This window comes from Pollachius pollachius (genome assembly GCF_949987615.1).
Source record: "Pollachius pollachius genome assembly, chromosome: 2".
Lineage (NCBI taxonomy): Eukaryota > Metazoa > Chordata > Actinopteri > Gadiformes > Gadidae > Pollachius > Pollachius pollachius.
Genome location: NC_136935.1, coordinates 1,335,530 through 1,353,910, shown reverse-complemented (window position 1 = coordinate 1,353,910; position 18,381 = coordinate 1,335,530). Strand labels below are relative to the sequence as shown.

The window sequence follows — 18,381 nt, the reverse complement described above, 5'->3', positions numbered from 1 at the left end:
ATAGCGTCAAATTCTGGACCAGAAAACAAAGACTGCAGCCTGAGTGACAAGCGGCTTGGAGGACGTCTGTTTTGTCAGCGCGCCCTGTGCCAACGGGAACGGTCACCGTAAGGTCAGGGTCCAGGCTTGGATCTCAGACATGCATACACAGGGAGTTGGCCTTGGCTCTGCCCCAGGCCCGGGCCCAGCCACCGCAAGTCAGGGGAAACCTCGCTGCTCGCTGGAGGAAATGTCAACCAGCGCTAGCCAGCAGCGCGTGGCCCCTGGGAGACGGGCACTCAACACCACCAGGGGGGAGGAACGGGAGTGGGGCGGGCGCTGAGCTATTTTCAGGGATGAGCAATGGACAACTGTCCCCCTCTGTCACCAGAACCGCTGATTTAGAGGAAGAGGAAAGCGTGGATCAAAGCTCTTGGTAATCGCACCCCGCCGATTTCACCGCTGGTTGAAAAAGGGAAACAGGAGGTTAAGTCTTTTGACCGTGATGTCACAAAATGCCTTTGGGATTCAAAACGGTGCATTGTGCGAACGCTTCCCGCGCGACCACATTTGATGTTGCATCATGTGAGTCTTTAACCCGAGGATATACCTCGAGGTTAAAGTCGTAAAAGTGCAGAAAAAGAGTTGATCATTGGAGAAGGTCTTTCTCCAATGTGTTGGGTTTCGCGGACTATGATGCTGCTGGCTCCTATCGGCTGTGTATGTGGTGTCCCACAATAACACCCAACCCCCCCCCACCATAACCCGGCTCAAACAGCAGGGCCGAGCGCCACGTCACACTGCACGGTGTTGTGTTATTGCATGTGTGTTACAGTCCACCCCACCCCAACCTCGGATTATCAGCAGGCAGCAATTGTTGGGAGTGAGGAAATCCACATCTGTTAAACTCTGAGCCGGCCCCCCCCCCCCGCCCCCACAGACAGACTCCAGCGCTGCAGTCCCGGAACAGGGAGAAAGACAGTTGATCGTTGCACCGTGACCTGGGAGTTTTTTTAGACCTTCGTGTTTCAAAGCTTTGCAGCGGGCAGGCCTCTCGCCTGCAGCGCTAAAGATAGACCACCTGAGTCCGATGCACGTCTTCTGCCCAAATATGGGCTTCCAGGTCCTCACTGCTTCTTCTTTCCTGCTCTTTTGCGTTGTTTAAACATTGAGCTGGAACATGTTAATATTTAATCATGCGCTGCAAATACATTGCACTACACAAGCTGCGATAAAAAGATGTAAAGTTAGTTAGTAATTCTGGCTGACCACCATTTGATGATCTCTTCTCTTTGTTCCAACGCATTACCCCCCACCCGACCCCGCGCTAGGAAACATCGTTTTAATATTTTATTCAGTCGACAAACGACATAATGGTTTCAGCATGCAGCGTTCAACCACTCATTTATTAAGAAACATGACCCGGTCCATTCAGTCCAATGGCTTTGTTGTTTGTGGATCCACGAATGGATGCGGAGCTTCAGGATCTCCGAAATCACCAAACGCACCGCCCCCCCCCCCCCCCCCCCCCCCCCCGCCCCCCCACGAGGGCTTTGATGACGTCATCTTCGGTCGGCGCCACCGGCTGACACGGATCAAGCACAGAGACTATAGATTTGGTTTTAACGGTGTGGCTCTGACGTCATTGCAGGCGATGCTGAAAGCACCGAGAGGTTAAGACTATGTCTAATTCCTGAGGTGGTTCTCAGTAGGTCCTCGGGCAGCCGTCCCCCAGTGCCCTGGCGCCTGCATACTTAATAGACTTTTGTGGAGGTAGGGCCTATTTTGGAAAGAAGTTAAACCAACATATAACCTCATATAACCACAGACCCCCCTCCCTCTCGATAAAGCATCATGACAGACTGACCTTTGTTACGTGAGCATTGTCACCAGGGAAGCCTGCACGCTTTGTCAAATCCCCGGCACTATGGCCCGCATTGTTTGTGAATATGTGTGTACAGGATTTGTGAAAGAGAATGAATTGCCTGTTTCCATCCATTTTTTTTTCTCCTCACATCCACTTAATTTGATTTCCGTTTACAATGTAAACGATTGTGTATTCACGACATGGCCGAACTCTCGTTTTTCATGGCGTGCACTAGAATGGGCCACAGAAAAAAAAAAAGAGTTGTTGTTCAATGTTTATAAATCATTCCTATTGCGTATCCACCGCTTATGGAACCTTACATTGTCATATTTTTCCCTCCGCAGGACGAATGGGCCTCAATTTCCACCATCCCGGGGCCGACCACATAATGCCATTGAACAGTAAGTCACGACTCCATGTAACGCAGTCATTTGCACACAATCGCTTTACTTTGACAGATTAAAGGGTCCCCGACTGCTGTTCGCTTTGGAAGATATCCGTCTCAGAAGCAGCAGGCGTCGGCGTGGGATGCTATGTGTCTTGCGTTTCACGGCTGGCCTTCTCTACGAGGAGATAAGTCTTGGGGTGCCCCCCCCCCCCCCCCACACACACACACACACACACCCCGCCCTGCCACCTCAGGCCACCAGACCCTCCTGGCAGATGAACACTCTGGCTGACCTTATCTCCAATGTCCCAGCTTGGCTTTCTAGAAGCTCGTCAGGGATCTCCTCTTCCCCCCGCTGTCTGCTGTCGGCGAGCATGTGACGCGTTTAAAGTCCTGACCTGGGAGTGCTCCGTGCCCGTGTTTCTATCTGTTCCTATCGCACCATATTGGCTCGGGATGGGCGTTAAGGTTAACCAAACCCCAAAGAAAGTCCTCTCCGCGTCGTTGGAATCGCTGGGGCTTAATGTGTGTCAAGTGACATCACCTGCTACAGTTTTTCCGACCAATCAGGGGCAAGTGATATCAGCTGCTGGCACTCATCGTGTAGTAGCCCCCGAGGTTGGCTGTTTTGGTTCTTCTTTATAGTTCGGAAAAAACATCTGCGTGTTGGAATAAAATGCTTTTCTTTTTGTTGCCAAAAGAATACCACACACACACACACACACTTACACAATTACACACACACACACACACAGTTACAGTCTCCACTTGTGGTGGAGGCTGAAACTGAGCAGAGCAGCAGACCCCCCCCATTCATCACCCCCGTGGCCTGAGCCAGCCTCCGCTCCCTAAGCCGTGCTCCAGTCGGTGTCTGTTTGGATGTCTCTCTCGCAAGCTCTAGTTCAAAGTCAGACTCGCTGCCCGGCTACCCTGCTCGTTCCCACCCTCCCTCCCTCCCTCCCTGTCTCTCCCTCTCTCCCGAAGACGTATTGTTGCACACCACGGAGCCTGGACTCGTTCAACCAACACTGGACTCCTCCATCGCCACCCCCCCACCCCCGCTCTTCCTCCTCCTCCTCCTCCTCACCCAGTTGCTAGGAGCCTTTGTCTGTGGCGAGGTTAGCTGGGCGTCATGGCACACGGCCCGTTCCTACCGTAGAGGGCCTGCGATGGCTTTAGAGGAGGTTAAGCCAGAGTTGAGGGCTTTCCACGGAGGAGATCTCCCCCTGTATGAGAGGCTGACCTGGGGAGCCCAACAATGGATCGGCTCCAATGCCCCAGTCCACTATCTATAAACATGTATTTTTACTCTTTGAAGAAAGGAGCGTTTGTTGTGGGGTTGATGAGTTGGAGGAGCGATAGAAAAGGGGGTTTGGGTCAGTGTGTTATTACCAGTGAGTCCCTCATAGCTCATGATCCCTCCGGCTCCTAACGCAGGCACCACGGGCAGTCGCTCCTCCACTGTTTGCTTTGATTACACTTCCCAGACTTCATTCTGTCTGTTTGGCTGGTTCCAATTGAAGTCACAGCAAGACTCCAGCAGATTCTGAGGGGAGGAAGAGATACAGACCCCCTTGAAACAATATGTTATTTACAATTCCCAGAAAGAGGGCTTACCCTATAGCCTTTTAGATATGTGGGGGGAAACGTCCAGGCAATTTAATAAACCAGGAGGGAAAGGGTCTTGGGAAAAGTTAAGGAGCTGGAGGGTTCTGAAATTGTACTTATCGTGCGGATCGTGGACTCAATAAGGTTGGGCAACGGGACTTTTGTTATCGGTGATTGTTTTTCCATGGCCCTACGGGAGATAAGGGTGGTGACTGAACCACCACCTCCTGAGCTGCTGGCCCTCTCCTCGCCACGTCCCTGCCGTTAGCACACGCCACAGGACAGCATCGCGGTTTCCACTCGGCCCTCGCCGGCCACAGTGCCCCACACTTAATGTCCCACCTGGGGCCGTGATAATGGTTAAACCCCGCCGCAGGCCCGCCTCGCCGCGGCCGCCCTAATCGGGAATGCGCACACTGGCGCAGCACGCTCGCCACACGTTTCCAGATTGTTTACGGCCATTATGATCCCGGGGGCATGCGATTGGCCAACCGCGTCGTGTTCCCCACATATATCCGGCCCACGTACGTAGGTACGTGCCTGGAAACCTTTTCCGCTCTCCCTCACTCTCTCTCTCTCTCTCTCTCTCTCGCTGTCTCTCTCTCTCTGCCTTTGGCCTTGTGTGTGTCGCTTCATGCTTTATCGCTCTCCCCATGCGGCCCCTGTGATGCGCTGTATAGCAGGGGCCATGCGCGGGGGTTTCACCGCGACGGGGACACAGGGGGCTCCTAATGGTCTGTGCAGTAAAACCAAAGGTGCTAAGCCCTTATGAGGTGTCACCGTTGCCTTGGATGCTCACGTTGCTAGGTTTCATGTTCTCGTGGGGGATGTGTTTTTACGATATGAATTACGACGAAACCCATGTCTGTGTATCTCTTTCTTCTCTATCCCCCCCCCCCCCCCCCCTTCCCTCCCTCTCACTCCCCCTCAACTCTCTCCTCCCCCTGCTGAAACCCAAGCAGCCAGGAGCTATGGCCGCAGAAGAGGTAAAGTGTGGGCACCGACCCCCTGGGGGTGGGGGGGGTCTGGTCTGGGGTCCGGGGTGGCATGAGCTCAATCGCCAGCTCCAGGAGCACCTTGCTCGTTTTGCTATGATTGATTGGGAGGTGGGGGGAGCATTTCATCTGGGATGCGAATAAACGGAACCCACATGAACATTTCCGTCTATTTGCATACAGTCGAGATGCGCTTATGGGCCGCTTGAGATGGCTTATTTCAATTTGAATGCGCTTCAGATTGCCTGATGGCGAAATACATCCCAAAAAAGACGATCTGTTAATTGAATGTCCTCTCCTGTGAATCAGCCCTTACCCTGTGATTCTCTTTTGAAACGTGAATGTCAGAATCTTCCATCAACCTTTCATACTAGGCACAAATCGGAGATGGTCATATATATCAATGGTAAAATGATTTGAATATTCCTGATAATGCATGTTCCTTCTCTGGCGTCCTTGATGCTGAAAGACACCCAAGACAAAACCAACCTACCATAAAAAATGTTTTATGGAACAATTTATTGCTCATCTGCTATCAGCTGATACAAAATTAACTCTCTATGAATGTCGATTCAAACGTGATCCATATCCTTAAGGTCAAATATGTGTGGTGTGGACTTAAGACAGTGGTGTGGTGTTGGAGTGAACTTAACTAATCATGGATTTCTTCAGTTGAAAGATATCCGGCCTGTGTGTCATTTTAGCCCATGAATGCTACATTATCTCGACCAAGATAATGAGCATAAGCTTCAGAAAGCTAACGTTGGATATGTACTGTACATTAGGTATGGCGGAAAATGGATACATTTTGAAGGTGTGGATTTGCATTGCAATGTTAATTCTTTTTAGAAAAATAGTAATTTAGACTGAATGTGCAGGGAATCTTAATTGATCTTGAGGTATTTTAATTGTCGGTAATCTACTGATATGTCTAATGGCAAACTCCCACTCTTTTACTACTTTTCTAAGAATCCAAGTTAGGACCTGACAATATCAGATCCTAACCTCAGGAGAGCGGGCGACAGCTGTTCAGTTTTGGGATTTGGGTTAAGACAGTCGGCACGTCTGATGCATCCCAATGAGAGGCCTATTGTATCCTCTAACCTTTGACCTTTGAGCTGTGGACATTTTATCACAACAGCACGATAAAGCCTTTGATTAAGACATCAAGGCTGTCTTGATCGTGAGATCAGCAATCAATGGACAATGAATTGATAACAATTGATTCCACTATTGATTCTGGGAGATTGGAACATTTTATGTTTTTATTTTTAATTCATTGTTCATTGTAGCGGTATCCGCATTGGTAACCAATCAATGTCCTGATTGGTAACCAATCAGTGTGGATATTTGACTGAACCATGTGACCTGCCATTGCTAATCAGGTTGTGTGACATGCAGCCATTTTGACCTTTTAATGTGTTAATCAAGGTGTAAAACAAATACAAATAATGTGTATGTGATTTGAAAGTCAGAATGGGCAAACCACAATTTCCATCTGTTGAAAACAGATTGCTCTTGAGCACGATGAATGTTGTTCTTATTTAAAGCCGTCCTCCAGTTATAACCTGATTAACAAAGTAACATTAGGTAACATGATTCCTTCCTGCCACTCATTTTTGGACTTAAAATAATCTCCTATTTTATGACCACTATCTAACAACTATACAGGCACTATCAATATTTGAGGAAGTGGACATGACTGGACCGGGCTTTAAGTGAGCTGTGTGTTTGTTCCTAATAGAGATAAGCGAGGACTTTAGTATTGACTTAACTCTTCCCGTCACCCCCTCCTCCTCTCTTACACTTTCTCCCTTTACACCCGTTCACCCCTCTTTTCTCTCTTCCTATGCCTCATCTCTCCCCCTACGTATAATCTCTCCTCTCATGTCTCACTCCTCTTTTCCTTCTTCTTACGTCTCCCTTCCTATGCGTTGTCTCCTTTCCTTCGTCTCATCTCTCTTCCCATCCTCCCCAGGTCGCTCATCTCTTTTCCCCTTCGAGGACGGTTTCCTTGACGACGGCCACGGTGACCCCTCGCTGACCCCTGGCCTGAACTCCCCGACCCGCTGTCAGAACGGAGAGCGGATGGAGCGTTACTCCAGGAAGGTGTTCGTCGGAGGCCTCCCCCCCGACATAGACGAAGGTGGGTGTCCGATGAGCTCTGGAGCCAAGCCCTGCTGGGAACACGCACCGTACTGGTACTGGTAATGGTACTGGTACTTCCGGTTGGTGCACTTGTGGTAATGGGCTGAGCTGTGTTGACAAATTAAATACTCTCTCCATCTCAACCCTGCTCCACCCACAGACCGTAGTTTACAGCGCTGTCCGGCTGTGGCCATGTTGCCTCACCTGCCACTGCGGGTTGAGGCTGGAGTTCCTTTAACATAATTATTAGCTTTTGTGAGTGGAGGCCTTTTATTGGCTGCCTGCTCGGGGGTGTCATGTGGTTTGACTTAGAGGAAGTGAGGCTAATTGTGTTCTGATGTTATTTATTGAATCACTTTGTGTAATGTCTTTTAGTTTATGATTACTATCATTATTATTCATTGTAGTAACTTTCCGAGGACTATGTCTCTCTAAAGGATGATAATATAGAACTTGGTTTCATAATGAGTCAAGAGCGGCCGAAGCAGCAGTGTCACTGTTACGGAATGTGGACCTTACCATGCCGTAACAGTGACACAGAATGTGGACCTTCCCATACCGTAACAGTGACACGGAATGTGGACCTTCCCATGCCGTAACAGTGACACGGAATGTGGACCTTCCCATACCGTAACAGTGACACGGAATGTGGACCTTCCCATGCCGTAACAGTGACACGGAATGTGGACCTTCCCATGCCGTAACAGTGACACTGTTACGGAATGTGGACCTTCCCATGCATGTGCTACATTGAACATGCAGAATCAGGACAAATATGCAGAACCATGATTACCATGCAGAACCAGGGTAAACATGCAGTACCAGGGTACAATAATGGACAACATGCAGTACAATGATGAACTGAAAGCCTAACAAAGTAATTGTTGACAAATGCTCCAATATGATTTTGGTTCCTCTTTCTAACTTTTGCCCTGTCTCTGTCTCTGTCTCTGTCTCTCTCTCTCTCTCTCTCTCTCTCTGTCTCTCTCTCTCTCTCTCTCTCTCTCTCTCTCTCTCTCTCTCTCTCTCTCTCCCCCGTCTATCTCTCTCTCTCTCTCTCTCTCTCTCTCTCTCTCTCTCTCTCTCTCTCTCTCTCTCTCTCTCTCTCTCTCTCTCTCTCTCTCTCCCCTTCAGATGAGATCACCAACAGTTTCCGTCGCTATGGGCACCTGGTGGTCGACTGGCCCCACAAAGCGGAGAGCAAATCCTACTTTCCCCCGAAAGGTGAGCGCCCCGCAACACATCCATAACCCTTTATCACCTGCCCAGAGACAGGCTGTAGCCGGGGGGAAAAGCTGTCTGTGAAAAGCTTTAGAAATACCTCGGACAGCCTTCGAATTGGTGATTTCACTGGTCAATTGACATTGACTTTTTGTTTTTGTGATGGGCTATCGTCTTTTTTCCTTCAACCATCTCAACGTTTTCTGAAGAGGTCACGTTACCAACAGTTTGTAACTCCTGTTGGGGTTGGAACCAGATGTCTTGTTTTTCCAAGGAACCCTGTGTCGGCACCTCATGTGCGTACGCACACACACACACACACACACACACCAGTGAAGTTACTGAAGATCTGTGGGAACGTTGTTGTGCAGGTTGAGAGTACCCGAGGGCAGTGCGTGTGACAGTGTGCGACTCTTTGGCCAGGTAGTCGCTCTGGCTTTGGCTCCACTAGTATCCACTGCTTCACAAGCTAGCAACTCATAAAGAAGCATGGATCCTCCAAGGCAAATGAGAGAGAGAGCATGTCCATGCACATCTCTACATGCGTGACAGGTTCCTCCTCCACTCTCCCTTGGTTTTTACCATGGGTTCCACGTAAAGTGGCCATCACACCCAAGTCTCTTTGTCTTAAATGACAGTGTCGTTCTAACCTTGAGCAGGTGGAGGACGGATGTCTGTCTCTCCTCTCATCCATGTTCAGCCGCTGGTTGTGTGTCTCTGGACAGCTCTGACGGGGGTTTTCTGCTGAGGGATGAGTCATGCTATGGGTCTGAATCCAAGGTTAAGGCGGGACCTGGACTGACCGAGACACTGCTTTAATAGCAAGCCGAGGGCTAGCAACCGCTAACGGTTTATATTCATCCCAGTTCACTCCTTCACTTCATTCAATGGTATGTCAATTCTTTTATTCAGCAGTTTGAGTTTATTGATGTTACTTTTTAAGTCCATGTCAGAAGAAGCATTTGAAATGGATCCGGCCCAGACAGTGCGTCATGGTAAACACACGGCTGCAGACAGACCGGTGCGTGCTAGTGTTCAGCGTCAACAGCGATCCCGGCCCCTGTTTGTCTGCGCCCTTTCACTGAAGAAAGGAAAAAGTCATTGGTGTGTTCAGTCACTGACACCTGCTCTCATCGGCCAATCCCAGCGTCACCGGAGGCACTAAATTTGAAATGTTAGGGAGCTATTTCTGCCGACGCCAGGGTTCTCGAGAGGGGGCTGAAGCAGACGCCCAATCAGTGGGAAGAAGCCTCAGGTGGCGGGCGGGCTGTTTAATATGTCTGCCGCATGGGAACATCAGCACTGCTAGTGCAGAGTGTCTCAAGGTGCCCCCCCCTCCTAGTGAGTGGTACATGATGGAGTCATGGTCGTTTCTACGGTTACATTCCACTTTTGTTGTCTTAGCATTCAATCCAATTTGTGTTCCGAGTGTGTTACTAACCAGGGGGATTCTTCAGATTGTTATTATTAGTAACGGCTCATTTCATTTCACACACCACACATGCAGAAGGACGTGCGTGCGCGCACACACACACACACACACACGCCACCTCGGCCGTGATGATGCCCCGGGGGAGCTGTGTTTAAACATATGCTCGTGTCTGCGCTGTGCCCGAGCGTCCTCCATCTTCATCGTATAAGCCATCGGCGACAAGGTGTTTGTTCATGTACCAAATCACCGTTTCGTGGCGTCTGTTTTGTCTCTCCCCCGCTCTCTCTCTCCCCTATCGCTCCCTCTGGATCTATATCCATAACGCCCTCTCTCAAATGGCCTCTCTCGCCTTCCCATCTATATCTTATTTAGTTATTCTTATTTTTGGTCGTATTTATTTTTAACCGGACGGTGACTATGAGATGTATGGAATGTTTGCCTGTTTGCGTGCATGCCTGTGTTAAGTGTCTGACCCTGCATCTCAGAACCTCTTCTATGCTGTTAAACTTTTAAAGCCTGCAATGAAAATGCTACGCAATTAGGTTTTTTCTTTATATATTTAATTTCGGTATGTTTTCTGATGCTTTTCTATGCTTTCTTAGTATCCAGCAGTAAATTATATTTTAAGAGCCAGAAGTTGAGGCAGAGAGCCAGAGCAGTTTCTTTGGCATGGCTCGCGGCAGTATTCAGCGGGCTATTCGTGAAGTCACTAGCGTCTCGTCACATCTGGTTTCACAAGATTTCCCTTGAACCCTCTCTGAGTGGAAGCCAGCACACTGCTCCTGCGCACACAGGAGCTCCTCTTCAAGGGACTGAAGTGCCTCTCTCGTCATGCCGGCCTGAACTGGTGGTAAACATCAGAATTATTAAGTCGCCGGACTTCATTGAACTTCCTCCATTTTCCTCACAATAAAACGACTTTATACGTGGCGGCTTGTATGTGCCTTCAGTGCTTAAACGACGAGTGTTAAATGCAGTTTGGCACCCTGGCTGTCGAATCCACACTTGTTAATCCCGTACCCACCACCCCGTTTCCATCAGCGCATTCTGAAGCCCAGGTAGCGCCTGGCGTCATAGCGGTAGCTTCCTGGCTACGTTAACGGTTTGTGACTGAGGCCCTTTGTTGTTAACAACCGTAAATTGTCCACTGGTGTTGCCACCACTGAGGTCAACACATTCTCCCCCCCCCCCCCCCCCGCTCCACAAACCACTGGAGGGCAGATTCTACGTTCTCTGCTCTCAGGCGGCTGGAGGGCGAATGATTACAGAGAGTTGGTTAGTCATCAGTCGCTGGTCCCCCCCTGTCTTAGGGGCTTAGTGGGCAGGCTAGAGGGCCTACCTGTGTCTGCCCTGCTCCCTGTCAGACGGCTGGGGCAGACACAACGTCCTGCTGCGTCTCAAGCACGAGCCTCTGCAGGTCTGCACTCGCCCCCCCCCGCACTGAGGCGGCGTAAGGCTCTGCAGTGCGCAGGGAGACAGACTCGCTGGAACAATCGATCAACGTTGTGGGTCGTGTTTCTCCTTTTCATGGCTTTAGTGTTTATTCTAAAATGCTGTGGCATCGTCAGTGTCGGCGATGGGTGGACTTGCAGCAGCCTGTCAAATTTAGCGTGAAATGAAGGTTTATTGTAGCTGACGTCTAGGCTGTGGTTAACAAGCAAGTAACTTTGTCCTTATCTTCGATTTGTACAACAAAGGCCGTTGAGAGTTTGAAATGGAATGCGTACGTAAATCACATGCATTGAAAATGCGCAAGGAAAATTTGCATCCATGAAAAGACATATCCTAACCTGAGATATGAAAGAAGAAGGGTAATGCTACATGCTTTAAGTGTTAAAGCAGATTAACAGTTCATTTCCCCTTACGTCCCCTTAATGTCAGCGCTGTGTGCTAGCTAGCTAGGCCGTACAGCCTCCTAGTGCTACAAGTACAAACTCCCCCTTACCCCCTCTTTTCTTTTCATCTTTCACCCTCTTCCCCATTTTCTCCTTTTCTCTCTCCTTCTTCTCCCTCATCCGTCGCCTGATTACAGTGTTGTCCCTTTTTCCCTCTTTTCATTTCCTCAATTCATCTGTGTACCTTTTTAATTTAGGAACTACATGGCATTACTCCCCCCCCCCCCCCCCCCCTGTTCTCCCTCCCCCCTTCTCTGCAGCCCCAGAACAGACTGTTCCCTCTTGCAGGCTATGCGCTGTTTCACTGCCATTTTGTTCTTTATAAGGCTGCAGCTATTTCTTTTAGGGAGAGAGAGAGAGAGTGTAGCGCAGTGCTGAACCCAAATGATACTCATTCTGCACACATAAGTGTGCAGAATGATTTGTAGATTCCCAATGGACTGTGCTATCTTATCTAGATTGTTATTCTAGAGGTTGAGAGAAAGGAGCCAAAGCTGACGACTGACAGTCCGACGAACGCTCAGGGAGCACGACTAACAACGTCTGAAATGACTTTCTTTATGGACCTCGCGTCGGAACTGAGCACGCCCACAAGCGTAGCGCTGATAGGTGGAAGCAAACGCCTGCAGTGAACGGTCGACTGTCACTGCTGCGTCATCATGAGTCTCTCCTTCAGATGGAAAGAGGGGCAGAAGTCCATAGGACGTTTCTTGGGGGGCTGGCACGACAGGTGTGCTGATCAGTGTAATCACCTGTAGTGTGTCCCAACTGTATGCATACCGAGTGCAACAGTACGTACTTCGTAAGGGTAGCTGCAGTACATATTAAAAGTACAAATTTAAAGTCTGCTTTGCTTTGGATCGCAGCCTATATTAAAGAAGAGCCTCTGATGGAGCCTGGGAGCTAAAGTTGCCCCATGTGTTGGCTGGTGTATTGGAGCGATATCACAAGGGAGGGAGTACTGTTGTACGGAATATCCTTCTAATGTGCTCCTATGCAACAGTTCTGAAAGTGTAATTTATTGGTTGTCAGTATGAAGCGATAACAGATTATGATTTGTTTGATTATATAATCATTTGTTTGGCTCCGGCGACGCAAATTGTTTTGCAGCTGGACTGGGATTGGACTGTTGCCAAGCAACACATAAACATTTTCACAAACACTAGCTTGGCAACTTTGTGTGGGTCTAACCGCAGGCCGGGGATGAAGAAGTCTCCCGCCGGCTCCCCTCATGATTCTTATTAAGGCGTCATTTGTCCCAAAAAGACACAATGGTCAAATCATTTATTCCCAGGCTCTCAAAAGATACCAAAACTACAGTCAGAACCGTCAACTTCTCTGGTTCTCTGACTCTGTTCATCGTCACATACAACAGCATAACCAAAGACAGGACCAGGGCGCGCCTATCAAAGGCCGTCCAATCCTTTCCTGTTCTCTAGGTTATGCTTCCCCTGGTTGACCTACTGGGTTACCGCTTTTAGAAGGAGCCAATCACAAGCAGCCTTCTATTTAAGCGGACGGCGGTAGGTGATGTTATCGGGTGAGATCAGCACACAGACCAGTTGGTCTTTGGAGGAGCTATTGTTTGACTGGTGGATGAAGTAAGGCTCTTTAATGATAGTCCCGTGAGTCACGATGGACGCCTGGAGAATAGCGAGAGGTCAGATAGAGGTCTGGCAGGGAGGGGGGGTGACCACAGGACCCTACTAATACAGGAGTTTGTTTTCACCAGCTTCCTTGTATCATGTTCATTAATCTGTATATTTCCATTTATTGTGCAACCAGTGAAATAGGGAGTCTGTTGACAATCACTTTGGTGGCCATGTGTGATCCCGATGAGCTAAAGACTTAGGATCGATGATGTAATCAGCAGATATTAGAAACACCTGTACAACAAAGGGATACATGAATCGTTAAAAGTCCCAGTGCTGTTGTTGTTGTTGCTCTATATCAGCACTCATTGAGTGCCTCTGGTCCAATCAGATGACTCTTGATTCTTAATGTTGTATAATGAAGTATTGAAGGCAGTGGAAACTATATTTTTGTTGGTGCCCGAGGCCTATTTGATTGCCAGCTCGTTCTGTGGCGTGTGCTACACCTGATGCCTCTGGGTATAAGCTGAAACACACACACACACACACACACACACACACACACACACACACACACACACACACACACACACACACACACACACACACACACACACACACACACACACACACACACACACACACACACACACACACACACACACACACAAAAACATGTGTGCTTGTGTAGGCCTACCTGTTTTTCTGTTTTCTATTGATGCCCTTTCATCATCCACCCTGCTTTCATTTCCCCTCTCCCTCCCTGCCTATAAATATCACAAAGTGAACAACATTCACAGGTGTGTGTGTATGTGTGCTCACACACCAGTCGACTGGCCTTTCCGTACTTCGTTCTTTTGCTCCTCTCATCATCTGCAGATGCTACACTCAGGCGGGGAGTAGAACATGACAGTTGCACATTCCTGCTCCAAATTTAATGTGTGTGTGTGGGCAGCAGTCCTCCGAGTGATCCCATAACATATGCCTCCATTATAGATTATGATCGCCATGCCAGATGTGCACACGTCCTTTCGTAGCTGTAATAGACCCTGTGTGTGTGTGTGTGTGTGTGTGTGTGTGTGTGTGTGTGTGTGTGTGTCTTTGCGTGCGTGTGGTGCTGCAGCTTCTAGTGACATCATGGAAGCCCGGGTGATAATGACCTGGTTAATATGTCACCAGGTGGTAGCAGCTCTCAGTTGTCCGGGACATGCTCCTATAACATTCTCTCAGCTGTTCCCTCGACCCTTAAACCCTTCCACCAATGCAGGGTTTGCACTCAAATGTAGAATGGCAGTTGTTATTCCACCTGCTTAGATGCCACAGCATTTCTCTGTAATGCTTTATAAAGGACTGGCAAACTATTGACTTAATGTATTGCGCTGTCGCTCTGTCTCAATCTCTGTCCGTCTCTCTTCCTCTCTGTCTCTGTCTCTCTCTCTGTCTCTGTCTGTCTGTCTGTCTGTGTGTCTCTCTCTCTCTCTGTCTCTATCTCTTTTGGCCTTGCTTGCGCTCTCTCTCTCTCCCTCCCCCTCTCTCTCTCCTTCTCTCCCTACTCGACCGGACCAGGAAGATCCTAAAAAGCGCATTGGGCTGATCAATTTTGCATGGCCCATTTTAGCAGTGGAATGCTTTTGGCCGCTTTAGCTGCATCAGCGAACGCTCCGTAGCGACGGGGAGCCCAGAGGCTTACAGGAAGTGGCCCGGCGCTGGAACAGGACGGACCAGGCCTCCCAAGTCATGTGCCAGTGTACAAATAAACCCCATGTGGCCTGAAAACTATAAATAATTACAAGGAGGAAACTGGATGGTGCATGGTCATGGGACTGAGACTGTGACAATGTAGGCAGTGTTAATAACAAAGAGGAATTAAGGCCTCAGAGTCACACGGAGTCTGGGAGGGCAGACCCTGACCAGTCATCTGGAGAGTTGCCTAAACCCCTGGGTTGTTTTCCTCTCTCTGACCCTTGACCTCCGCCAGGCTACGCCTTCCTGCTGTTCCAGGAGGAGGCCTCGGTCCAGGCGCTGATTGACGCCTGCATCGAGGAGGACGGCAAGCTGTACCTCTGCGTGTCCAGCCCCACCATCAAGGACAAGCCCGTAAGCCCCCCCGCCGGCTCCTCCCAGCCACACCGGGCGCCCCCCAGGGCCCCCCAGGGCGGACAGGGTACCAGAGTAACCTCCCCCCCTTCCTCCGTGTGCCCCCCCCCCGCCAGGTCCAGATCCGCCCCTGGAACCTGAGCGACAGCGACTTTGTGATGGACGGCTCCCAGCCGCTGGACCCCCGCAAGACCATCTTTGTGGGTGGGGTGCCCCGCCCCCTACGTGCAGGTGAGCGAAGGGAAACCTCTCTCTTTTTCTTCCACTTCCCCGTTTTGTGAGTCCCCCCCCACCCTCCCAGCGCCCCACCTCCGATCCCCCCCCCCGACTTGGCTTTGGTAAAGTCGTCTGGCACGGAGCCAGGGGGGCCCGGCAGCCTGTAATGAAAGATTGGGCCCCAGCGAGAAAAGCAATCCTCCACTTAGATTTCCAGGAGGCCGGCCAAGCGGTGGCCATGTTAAGTATTTATGGTGCCGCAGCAGTCTCCATGTCGGCCTCGTCGCTACAAACATCGCTGGCTCGCCTGCAATGTGATCCCCACTAATTATACCGGGCCTTTCAGACGCTCTGATACACAGTGTGGCCCGCAGGACCGAAGAGAGGGGCTTAGGGAAACAAAGGGCGCTGGTTATTAGTGACAGAGACTAGTGGTTATTAGTGACAGACTAGCGGTTATTAGTGACAGACTAGTGGTTATTAGTGACAGAGACTAGTGGTTATTAGTGACAGAGACTAGTGGTTATTAGTGACAGAGACTAGTGGTTATTAGTGACAGACTAGCGGTTATTAGTGACAGACTAGTGGTTATTAGTGACAGAGACTAGTGGTTATTAGTGACAGAGACTAGTGGTTATTAGTGACAGACTAGCGGTTATTAGTGACAGAGACTAGCGGTTATTAGTGACAGACTAGCGGTTATTAGTGACAGACTAGCGGTTATTAGTGACAGACTAGTGGTTATTAGTGACAGAGACTAGCGGTTATTAGTGACAGACTAGTGGTTATTAGTGACAGACTAGCGGTTATTAGTGACAGACTAGCGGTTATTAGTGACAGACTAGTGGTTATTAGTGACAGACTAGTGGTTAATAGTGACAGACTAGTGGTTATTAGTGACAGAGACTAGTGGTTATTAGTGACAGAGACTAGTGGTTATTAGTGACAGAGACTAGTGGTTATTAGTGACAGAGACTAGTGGTTATTAGTGACAGACTAGCGGTTATTAGTGACAGACTAGTGGTTATTAGTGACAGAGACTAGTGGTTATTAGTGACAGACTAGTGGTTATTAGTGACAGTGACTAGTGGTTATTAGTGACAGACTAGTGGTTATTAGTGACAGACTAGTGGTTATTAGTGACAGAGACTAGTGGTTATTAGTGACAGAGACTATTGGTTATTAGTGACAGACTAGTGGTTATTAGTGACAGAGACTAGTGGTTATTAGTGACAGACTAGTGGTTATTAGTGACAGACTAGTGGTTATTAGTGACAGAGACTAGTGGTTATTAGTGACAGAGACTAGTGGTTATTAGTGACAGACTAGTGGTTATTAGTGACAGACTAGTGGTTATTAGTGACAGAGACTAGTGGTTATTAGTGACAGACTAGTGGTTATTAGTGACAGACTAGTGGTTATTAGTGACAGAGACTAGTGGTTATTAGTGACAGACTAGTGGTTATTAGTGACAGACTAGTGGTTATTAGTGACAGAGACTAGTGGTTATTAGTGACAGACTAGTGGTTATTAGTGACAGACTAGCGGTTATTAGTGACAGACTAGCGGTTATTAGTGACAGACTAGCGGTTATTAGTGACAGACTAGTGGTTATTAGTGACAGACTAGTGGTTATTAGTGACAGAGACGAGTGGTTATTAGTGACAGACTAGCGGTTATTAGTGACAGACTAGCGGTTATTAGTGACAGACTAGCGGTTATTAGTGACAGACTAGCGGTTATTAGTGACAGAGACGAGTGGTTATTAGTGACAGACTAGTGGTTATTAGTGACAGACTAGTGGTTATTAGTGACATAGACTAGTGGTTATTAGTGACAGACTAGTGGTTATTAGTGACAGACTAGCGGTTATTAGTGACAGACTAGTGGTTATTAGTGACAGAGACGAGTGGTTATTAGTGACAGACTAGTGGTTATTAGTGACAGACTAGTGGTTATTAGTGACAGAGACTAGTGGTTATTAGTGACAGACTAGTGGTTATTAGTGACAGAGACTAGTGGTTATTAGTGACAGACTAGTGGTTATTAGTGACAGACTAGTGGTTATTAGTGACAGAGACTAGTGGTTATTAGTGACAGACTAGTGGTTATTAGTGACAGACTAGTGGTTATTAGTGACAGACTAGTGGTTATTAGTGACAGACTAGTGGTTATTAGTGACAGAGACTAGTGGTTATTAGTGACAGAGACTAGTGGTTATTAGTGACAGAGACTAGTGGTTATTAGTGACAGAGACTAGTGGTTATTAGTGACAGACTAGCGGTTATTAGTGACAGACTAGTGGTTATTAGTGACAGAGACTAGTGGTTATTAGTGACAGACTAGCGGTTATTAGTGACAGAGACGAGTGGTTATTAGTGACAGACTAGTGGTTATTAGTGACAGACTAGTGGTTATTAGTGACAGAGACTAGTGGTTATTAGTGACAGAGACTAGTGGTTATTAGTGACAGACTAGCGGTTATTAGTGACAGACTAGTGGTTATTAGTGACAGAGACTAGCGGTTATTAGTGACAGACTAGCGGTTATTAGTGACAGACTAGCGGTTATTAGTGACAGACTAGTGGTTATTAGTGACAGACTAGTGGTTATTAGTGACAGAGACTAGTGGTTATTAGTGACAGAGACTAGTGGTTATTAGTGACAGACTAGTGGTTATTAGTGACAGACTAGTGGTTATTAGTGACAGACTAGTGGTTATTAGTGACAGAGACTAGTGGTTATTAGTGACACAGACTAGCGGTTATTAGTGACAGACTAGCGGTTATTAGTGACAGACTAGCGGTTATTAGTGACAGACTAGCGGTTATTAGTGACAGACTAGTGGTTATTAGTGACAGACTAGTGGTTATTAGTGACAGAGACTAGTGGTTATTAGTGACAGACTAGTGGTTATTAGTGACAGAGACTAGTGGTTATTAG

General features: G+C 48.4%; 1 protein-coding gene across 9 annotated transcripts in view; it reads left to right on the top strand.

Moving 5' to 3' along the window:
- cpeb3 (cytoplasmic polyadenylation element binding protein 3) overlaps positions 1-18,381 on the top strand; it is a 39,057-nt gene that overhangs the window by 11,036 nt on the left and 9,640 nt on the right. For 4 of the 9 annotated variants that reach the window (XM_079729117.1, XM_079729112.1, XM_079729116.1 and 1 more), the window contains exons 4-9: positions 2,191-2,247; positions 4,802-4,828; positions 6,816-6,983; positions 8,120-8,209; positions 15,104-15,222; positions 15,339-15,453. In XM_079729117.1, coding sequence (XP_079585243.1) covers positions 2,191-2,247; positions 4,802-4,828; positions 6,816-6,983; positions 8,120-8,209; positions 15,104-15,222; positions 15,339-15,453 — 576 coding nt within the window. The remainder of the gene's footprint in view (positions 1-2,190; positions 2,248-4,801; positions 4,829-6,815; positions 6,984-8,119; positions 8,210-15,103; positions 15,223-15,338; positions 15,454-18,381) is intronic. The other 5 variants (XM_079729118.1, XM_079729113.1, XM_079729111.1 and 2 more) reach the window with 2 other exon arrangements.